Source organism: Aplysia californica, unplaced genomic scaffold, assembly GCF_000002075.1.
Source record: "Aplysia californica isolate F4 #8 unplaced genomic scaffold, AplCal3.0 scaffold00393, whole genome shotgun sequence".
NCBI lineage: Eukaryota > Metazoa > Mollusca > Gastropoda > Aplysiida > Aplysiidae > Aplysia > Aplysia californica.
Genome location: NW_004797663.1, coordinates 233,738 through 243,540, shown reverse-complemented (window position 1 = coordinate 243,540; position 9,803 = coordinate 233,738). Strand labels below are relative to the sequence as shown.

General features: G+C 39.1%; 1 protein-coding gene across 2 annotated transcripts in view; it reads right to left on the bottom strand.

Moving 5' to 3' along the window:
- Positions 1–7,365: 7,365 nt before the first annotated feature.
- LOC101851592 (techylectin-like protein) overlaps positions 7,366–9,803 on the bottom strand; it is an 11,339-nt gene continuing 8,901 nt past the window's right edge. For both annotated transcript variants that reach the window (XM_005103867.3, XM_005103866.3), the window contains exon 6: positions 7,366–8,401. In XM_005103867.3, coding sequence (XP_005103924.1) covers positions 8,027–8,401 — 375 coding nt within the window. In that variant the 3' untranslated portion in view covers positions 7,366–8,026. The remainder of the gene's footprint in view (positions 8,402–9,803) is intronic.

Sequence of the window (9,803 nt, the reverse complement as noted above, 5' to 3'; positions counted from 1 at the left end):
GTCAATATAAGATCAGTCGCTATGAGTATCAAAGACCTTGCAGGAAATAAAATTATATATTCAGTAAGTTTCCTTGGGAATGTGTTCTTATTTCAGTTATGAGGCAGGTGGTGGGTGGGAGGTGCCGGAAAAGAGGGTGGGTGTTTGCAAGCGCGTGTGTCGTTAGGTTCAACAAGTAGACAAAGAAGGACACACTCTACTTACACGTTTGCGGGCTAAGCAGGGAATGACTCACCAGTCCTTTAATCTTGTGCTGAACTCAGTGGTTACACGTACACATATCAACATACGCACTTCTTTAGCAAGATGCATTAGTGTATTTTTTAAATGTAACATTTACAACATCTTCTTAGTGGTCAATTAGTTCAAAACCCTTTATAAGAAACATTCTTTATTAGCAAGTTAAATTATAAGAAATTCTACTACTAATACTATCTGAGCTTTGCAGACACAAAATAGAAAGCGTTCTAGCTCATGAATCCCACTCCTAAGAAATTGATATTGATTTAAATCAAACTGGAAACCTTTTAAATCAAACAGCAATCCCCCCACTTTGTAACTGAATTCCATTGGAAGGGACTGTCATGATTTTCCACTAACATGTATTTTCTAATAACACAAAATCAAAATTTTCTGTTCATTGTCTTTTCAAAATCCTTTTCGATAACTTCTTTTGACTTTGTAAGGTCATCTACTGGTCAGTTCTCAGCGGTGATGAGTATGGAACATTGTCTTTAAAGAGTTTGGTTAATTTCTAAACAGACCTCTACAGTTCTGATGGGTGACTAGTGTTTGATCATAATCTAAAGCTCAGTTGTGTAGACAATGTGTACTGCTTTGTTTTGATGTTTTTGTTGACTGCATGTTGCACACTAACAAAAATATCCGTACCACAATCTTAATTAAAACAGGCCATAGATCTATTTGGTGTAATCGATGATCTCAACCTTAGGTATATAAGTTTTAGGTTTGGTTTGACAATGCGGCTACTTCTGGTTATGTAGTGTTTGTTTTGCGCATTGCTACGATTTGGGCCAGGAGTCAGGTTTGACTTGAAGCTTGTGGGCAGTGAAGTTGTTGGTTGTTGACTTGTTGTAGATTCAACAGGACCAACCGTCTGACTGCATCCGCTCGACCCGCCAGGGGCTGTTACTTCTCGATCAGGCCGATCAAAAGGGCTGCTGTGTCGTCTTTCCAAGCTGTGGTCGTTTCCTGCAGACCTTCTACTAGGGTCAGGATGACGTTATCGTCAGGCTCATCATCACTTTCGTAAAAATTTGTTGACTTTGGTCTCAAATGCACCCTATTCCTGATGTAAATGCCGCTAGTTTACCATTCTATTCTATAGGATCTGTTATTGATCTTTTCTTTGATTCTGCCTGCGTTCCAACCGGGTTTACCATGATTTTGGTAATAAGCAGTCTGACGCTTTTGCAAGGGATTCATATCACTGGCCTTTCTGTCAAATTGTCTCTTGTTGTCTGGAACATAATTTTGCTTTCTCATTTGAGGCAAGGACGTTCTTATTTTTCTCTGAAACGTCATCTGGGCTGGAGTAGTCAGTCCCATCTTGTCTTGGGCTGTTTCTAAGTTCTAAAAGTGCTTTGTATTGATCTTTGTGATCCAGCACACAACGTTTTTATCAAGCAAGGTTCTTATTATTTTTACCGCCGATTCAGCCTTTCCATTGGCTTGGTGATGGCCCGGAGATGATCGTACATGAGTGATACCCCAATGTTGTGTGAACTGTTTGACAGTTGTAGCTGTATACTGTGAACCTCAGTCAGTGACACGGATTTTTGGCACTACATATGTAGCAAAATGTGACTTGATGTTGGTGATTACTGTTTCAGATGTCGATGTTGGCAAACAGTCGACCTCAATGAAATCAGAAAAATAGTCTACCAGAATTAAGTACTGTCTACCTTTCATTTAAAAAATATCAGATCTTAGCTTTTCAAATTGTGCTCGTCCAACACTGTGTTGTGCCAGTGTTTCTCTCTGGTTTCTTAGCTTGTTCTGCTGACAAACTTCACTTCTGTCAGCCATTTGTTTTATTTCAGCAGTCGTGCATGGCCAGAAAACAGTCCGCCTTGCCCTCCTCACCATGCTCTCTGTGGCTAGGTGAACTGCATGCAGTTTTCTCTTTATCTCCTCTCGCATTGACTTTGGTACATGGACCTTTTCTGCTCTTGTAATCAGCACATCGTCAATACTCATAGTTTTCCTGTAGTAAACAAATGGTTTGGTTGACGGTGGCAGTTCAGATTTGCTTTTTGGCCACCCAGTTCTGATTATTTCTGCTAGGGTTTGCATGTCTTCATCTTTCGAAGTTTCTGTCTTCAAATTCTCAATCATTGCATCTGGTATATTGCTCTTTGCGTGGACTTCCGTTTTGTTCTCGGATGAAATGATGTTGCAGACGACCGCTCGCAAATGACGTATCTGCAATTAGTAGTGAACTTCTTCTCGCCCTGGTCAAATCAAAATCATAGCCTTTTCTTCTCATAATGAGTCTTTGAAGTCGCTTAGGAGCTTCACTCAACGGCTTTCTTATTATTATTTCAAGGGGCTTGTGATCGGTTGTCACATAAACTTTCCGCACAAAGGTGTATTGGTCGAATCTCTCAAGACCAAATACGACGGCTAACATCTCTTTCTCTATCTGCATCCATTTTTGCTCTGTTGCTGACAGCGTTCTGGAAGAAAATTCAATCGACTGGACCTCCTGCATTAGGGGTGCCCCTAAACCATCTTTGCTGCTGTCCACTTGCATCTCTAAAGGCATGTTTGGGTCATAAAATAGTAAGACTGGTGTCGTCGGTATCATTTCTTTGATTTCGGAGAAAGCTGTCTGACATTTTTTGGACCAGACGAATGGTGTGTCTTTTCTTGTCAGATCTCTTAGAGGCTGTTTTCTGTCTGGGAGCTTTTTGAGGAATTTGGCTAGTTATTGAACCATTCCACACAATCTTCTCACGTCGAGAACGTCTTTTTGGGTAGGCATCTTTATGATTGCTTCTACTTTCCGAGCATCAGGTTCTATTCCTCTTTTGCCTGTCTTGTGACCCATAAATCTAACTTCCTCCTATCTTTCTCTGGCTTTTTCTTGGATGAGTTTGATGTCTTTTTTTTTATATCTTTCATTGAGAAGGTCATATTTCCTATCATGGTCTTTCTGTGCTTTCTGTTTGATGAGGCCATTTCCGATCACGATGATGTCATCAAGGACACTCACTATACCAAGTAGGTTTTCAAGTGCAGTTGCAAGGTGTCTCTGGAAAATCTGGCTTGACACATTCAGTCTAAATGGTCGTCTTGTCCATATCACTCTACCAAATGTTAATTGTGTGATCATCGTGGAGAGCTTGCTCGACTCTTTATCTAGTGATGCCGCATGCGAAATGAAATGTCTCCACAAAGCCCTTAACATCACAAGACGAGACAGGCAGAGAAATGAAGACGTAAGAGCAGCTATCGGCACGGAGTCCTGCCTGCGTTACATAGAAAGACAGAGAATAAAATGGTTTGGCCACCTGTTACGCAGGTCACCTGACCAGCCAGCCTCGAGAGCCTACAACACCAAGCACTCAGGCTATAAAGGAAGAGGAAGGCCACGCAAAAGGTGGTCAAGGAAACCCTAAGAAAATCATAACATCACAACTGAAAGAGCTACGGAGCTGGCCTACCATAGAAAACTGCATCTCCCCTCGACGCCTAACGGCAACAGAGGATGAAAAAGTAAAAGTAAGGTGAAGTTTGCAGTCTGCTCGGATGCCTGGCAAATGTCGATTGTCTTCTTTAAAGTGACACCAGGTTCTCTCAATAACTTTTCCTTGAGATGTTGAGGAACACTTGTCTCTGATCATCTTGTCTTTCTCCTGAAAGCTACATCTCTCAGCCCGAGCTTTCAATGAAGTTGAAAAATGCCGAAAGGCGCTGATATAAGCAGGTTCCAAAATCTATATATTTGCAGCACCTCATTGCTTCTCGGGTTGTAATACTGCTGCTAATAAAGTAGTGCCTGTTGCAAGTTATCCTTATCTTCAGTATTCTGAAATTCAAACAGATCAAAAACTTCTAGGGCTTCTGGGCCTGCACCGTGCAGAATTATGGCTGTCTGGGTTTCAGATGACTTGCTGGTGTTCCCTGAGGCTTCCATATAAACATCTAGCTATCTCCCCCATTTTCTAAAATGATCAGCTAAATTGGTCTCTTTTAAGGACAAGCGAGCTGACCACAGAAATCTTGACCTACATCAAAAGTGGGTATTGCTCTGCCTATAGGAAAAGTTTGGTTTCATTGGGGTGTATATTTGTTTGGTTATAGAGAAAACTCTCCTTGTCTTTTAAAGAAACTGATCAAGAGACTAAAAATTTTACCTTCGATTTTCTCAAAACAGCATTTTTCGGGAGAACCCAATGGTGCTTAGAAACGACCAATTATCCTCACTCATGTGGAGTGGTGAGGGAAGGCGAAAATTAGCCTCTGCCATAGTCGTCAGGTTGCAGCTACATCGGGCAGAAATTGACACTATCTGGGTCTCAGTCTGCTCAGTGCAATATTGTTGCAAGGGAAGCGATACCTGACTTCGAGTTTTCTTCTTATTTACAGAGGTCATTTCCCTTGGCTGGCCTCATGGCTTAACTTCAGTTCAGATCCAATTTCTAAATTATAGAATATCACAACTGAATTCCAGGTCTGTTCATACACAGTATAAAAAATATGGACACTTCTTACCATACATTTGGATTTCCAGGCATTTTCAGCTGTTACCATGTTTGTAAGCGTGTGTGCCTTTAGGTTCGACATGTAGACAAACAAGAACAGACTCGACATGCACGTTTGCCGACTGAGTAGCCAGTCCTTTAATCTCGTGCTAAATTCGGTGGTTACAAAAATATTTATGGGAAATGGTACGAAACACGAACAATGTACTCATATAAACAGTGAGTGGGGAGAGGGGCGGTAAATTTTAATTTAGGTTTTGGGCGAGAGGCAAGTGTTTAGAATGTAAATATACAGTTTAGCACGCACATAGCAAAGTCTGCGATACGCGGAAATCTTTTTGTTACGTACTAATTTCTCTATATTCCTGTTTTAGTACAGAGACTAGATAATGTATAAGAAAAACTCCGGGACCTGAAAACATGTAGGTTATGAACGTGTTTCGCTATGTGCGTGTAGACAATAATACGCGTGCTGAATTGTAAACTTTTGTCCAAAGAAATGTTCAAACTTAAAAAATTCTTAGTTCTAACTTAAAAGTAAGACCCTTAGAATATTGCAACAGCAAACGTTCAATGTGATCGCTACCTTAGAATTATCAAGCTATATCTGGCAATGTTTGGTCGTTTACGACTTTGACCATGAGGTCGGAAAAGAAATGTTTTATTTGTTCTTATACAATAGTAAGATTATTCGGAGTGGTTATACAACAAGTTCAAAGAATCGCTTTCGAAAAAGCTTGATGTCTTGTGATACTCATAGTTTTTGACCTCAAATTTCTCTAAACAAAGTGCTGAACAGACAGAACGTTGTCCGTCTAGAGTAGCGAGATAATGTCGAGTTTAAGACTCTTTTTTTCTTTCTTTTTTTTTTTTTTTTTTGCTCCATTGTCCTCTGCGTTTGAGTAGGTTGTACTGATTTTTAAACGTTTTAGATTGTTCAATTCTACTTTTAGAAATATATAGCCACACGTTACAAAAAGCTGGTAAAGAAAAACGATGTCAAAATACCTTGAAAAACAATTATAAAAACAATTATTGTAAAGTCTATTGTTTCTATTTAACTATTTGTCTTTCTTCTGTACACCCATCGTGTCCCACTGCTATATTTGGTGACTTTTGTTCGTTTCCTTGATGATGTTGTGGTTGCTAGTAGCCATGTAGAGTAATGCTATTATTGAGCAGTCTCTTCTGTTCCCCCTGCTCGCCTCTTCTTGTTGGTCTCTTATCCTTCCCCCCCCCCCCCCCCCCCCTTTTTTCTCATTGTCTCCTCCTCTGCTGCCCCCTTTCTTTTCCTTTTATCACCTTCCTTCTCCCTTCCCACCCCGCACCTTCTTGTCCCTCCTTTTCCTCCCCTCCCACCACCTTCTAACTTTCGCCTCTCTTTCCGTCTCTGTAACTTCTCCTTTTGCCCCCCCCCCCTTTTTTTTCTGCCGCCAGTTATAATTTATTGTGTCATTAATGGCATTTTTTGATAATTGTACTTGTGAACGTTACACCCTGTCTCTGTGTAAAAAAAAAAAAAGAAAGAAAAAGAAACAATAAACATACTCAGCCTCAGAATCCATTTTTCTATTTTTTTTCAAATATTTTTTCTTTAGTTTTGAATATGGACATAATGATGTCATTTAGGTTTATTATAATAGCAATGCACTAAGGATGAACTTGGTTCGTATAGAGTGATCAGAATTAATGCATTAATTATCGACTAAGATACTATAGAGTATCCTGTAAATAGAACATAATGGTCAATACGAGGTGTACTGTAAAGAGAACCAATACGCTACGGAGTAATCTGAAGAGTGTGCTATGAATAAAACCAACAGTGTAGAGTGTGCTATGAATAAAACCAACAGTGTAGAGTGTGCTATGAATAAAACCAACAGTGTAGAGTGTGCTATGAATGGAACCAACAGTGTAGAGTGTGCTATGAATAAAAACAACAGTGTAGAGTGTGCTATGAATAAAACCAACAGTGTAGAGTGTGCTATGAATAAAACCAACAGTGTAGAGTGTGCTATGAATAAAACCAACAGTGTAGAGTGTACTATGAATAAAACCAACAGTGTAGAGTGTACTATGAATAAAACCAACAGTGTAGAGTGTGCTATGAATAAAACCAACAGTGTAGAGTGTGCTATGAATAAAACCAACAGTGTAGAGTGTGCTATGAATAAAACCAACAGTGTAGAGTATGCTATGAATAAAACCAACAGTGTAGAGTATGCTATGAATAAAACCAACAGTGTAGAGTGTGCTATGAATAAAACCAACAGTGTAGAGTATGCTATGAATAAAACCAACAGTGTAGAGTGTGCTATGAATAAAACCAACAGTGTAGAGTGTGCTATGAATAAAACCAACAGTGTAGAGTGTGCTATGAATAAAACCAACAGTGTAGAGTGTGCTATGAATAAAACCAACAGTGTAGAGTGTGCTATGAATAAAACCAACAGTGTAGAGTGTGCTATGAATGGAACCAACAGTGTAGAGTATGCTATGAATAAAACCAACAGTGTAGAGTGTGCTATGAATAAAACCAACAGTGTAGAGTGTGCTATGAATAAAACCAACAGTGTAGAGTGTGCTATGAATGGAACTAAAACGCTATAAATTAATTTGAAGATTAAGCTGTGAATAAAACCAACATTTTATTTATTAGCAATAAATTAATGTGTAGAGTATACTGTTAGTAGAACCAATACGCTATTGATTTTATTTGAAGAATATACTGTGAATATAATCAACACATTATGGAAATGCTTGTAGATTTCACAGTGAATTCAACCAATACACTATGGACGAACTTGGAGTGTATACTGTAAATAAAAACAACATATTACACTCAATTTATGGGTAGAGTATACTGCAAAATGAACCTATACACTAACGTGGAATTAATACTGTCAGTAAAAACCAACATTAAGTAAGCATCACTTCATAACACCCACAAACTGTACATAAACAGAGCACAAAGTTGAATAACGGAAGAACACACTTCTGTAAACAAGTTGGATTTATACGTTGTTGTATTTTTGCAAAAATCTTCCTGTACAGATGATGCAAAACACAGAGATACTTCTATCAAACTCCAAACAATTCACTCCTGAAAGGTAGAATAATATATATATAGAATGTAACAAACACACACACACAGAGAGAGAGAGAGAGAGAGAGAGAGAGAGAGAGAGAGAGAGAGAGAGAGAGAGAGAGAGAGAGAGAGAGAAAGAGAGAGAAAGAGACTTTTAAAAATACAAAGTAAAAAGATGAAGTAACAAGACGTATCATGAAACTAATCATCATTTTTCAAGAGGCCGAATCTTCATTTCGACAGAGCTGACGGAGCCGTAATATGTTGTTACACTTAACCAGACCAACCCCCTCCCATAAATTGTGCTTCCCCACTTTCCGTTTAGGTTCGAGGAATGACATTTCTCGTACCACCAGGCTCCGTGGTACCTCGTGGCGCAGTTCTGGCTCGCAGCGTCGTTGTCGTTGTCCTTGGTAGTAAATCCAAAGCCATTGTGCCGAGCCATGTGGTCGCTGACGTTCCCAGAAAACCCAGACAAATGGATTTTGTACTTTTCTGTCTCTCCAGACAGCCAAAAGTTCTCGTAAGAGGCGAAATAGTTGTTTCCCTTGTACGTCATATCAAATCTCAGCTCGTGTCTTGCCTGGAAACAAGAAAAGGAAGAACATTAAGGGGGGGGCTACACCTGAAGGCTATCTCACTTATTACTGGACTGACTTTGACCAAATTTAACACATATAACAAGCATAGTAAGGCGTCTTAAAATCAGAAATCAAAATGAGAAAAACGTTTTGTTTCCATGGATACGGCGACATATTGGATTTTGTTGACCTGGGTTACGTAATGAATACCTCACTTATCGCTCATGGAAATTGATTGTTTTTTATTCACTCGTGTTTACAAGCATTAGATCTAAAAATTCGTTTGTTGTTTTTATCCTTGACGAATTAGGAAATTTTTAATGAATCTTTTCCTGAGGTAGCCTTCAAGTTTACAAAAAAATCCGTGAAAATCCACACTCCAAAAACCACCAACAAAAATATATTCCATATATAAAAAATTCACAACATTAATATTTAGTATTACATCTTCACTTCATTCTGTGAAAATTTCATGAAGATTGGATGAAAAATGGTGGAGTTATTCAAAGTGCAGAGAAAAGTCGCTTTTTGGGAAAACGGCCGATAAAGAAAAATAAAATACTGACTTTATGAGAAAATGGTGGTTTACAAACATGCCCGGTATGGGAAAAATACGGTTTTGGGGGGTTCTTATGCGATGAAATAGTTGTAGGAGAGGCTGAGGAAGCTAAAAATGCCAACAACTAAAATTCCATAATTTTGGGCCGAATCTTGACTTTGGGGGCGTAGCCCTTCCCCCCTTAAAACTGCTGTCCAATATGCAACAGAGTTCCTGGCGATACAGTAAAATACGTCATCTAATCAATAATACCCATACAGCTTTTTGTGAATAGTTTGATCAAGACTTGATTAAATCAACGCCTTCTTATCAGGAATATACTCATAAATGAGAACTACTGGGAATTTCAATACCGACACAACCCAGTCTCTATGTGTCAGTTAGAAATGAACCTGTTCTAGTCAGGGACAATGCACTTTCAAATCCGAGTTGAACCAAAATGTTTCATGTCCCCAAGTATTGCCAGTCAGCCGAACTTTCTAGTGGGAGTGGTTACACGTCCATTGTTTTAGATTTAGTGAGAGTTTTACGCCAATAGTAACATGAATAGGTCAAGTCAGTATCTAAAAATCAGGGGTGCTACTATACTTGACAATAACAGGTTTGGGGAAAAGGAAAGGCGATAAGGACGATATAATATGCCTGATAGGAAAGAAGCAACAGAGACATCGACACTAGCAACAAGGGCATTAACAACAGTAACAAAGACAACGAAAGCACGATATCGTCAGCAGCAACAGTTCTCAGAGTTAGCCACATATTTTGGCCGAACTTTTAAAAGAAGAAGAAGAAGAAGAAGAAGAAGAAGAAGAAGAAGAAGAAGAAGAAGAAGAAGAAGAAGCTAT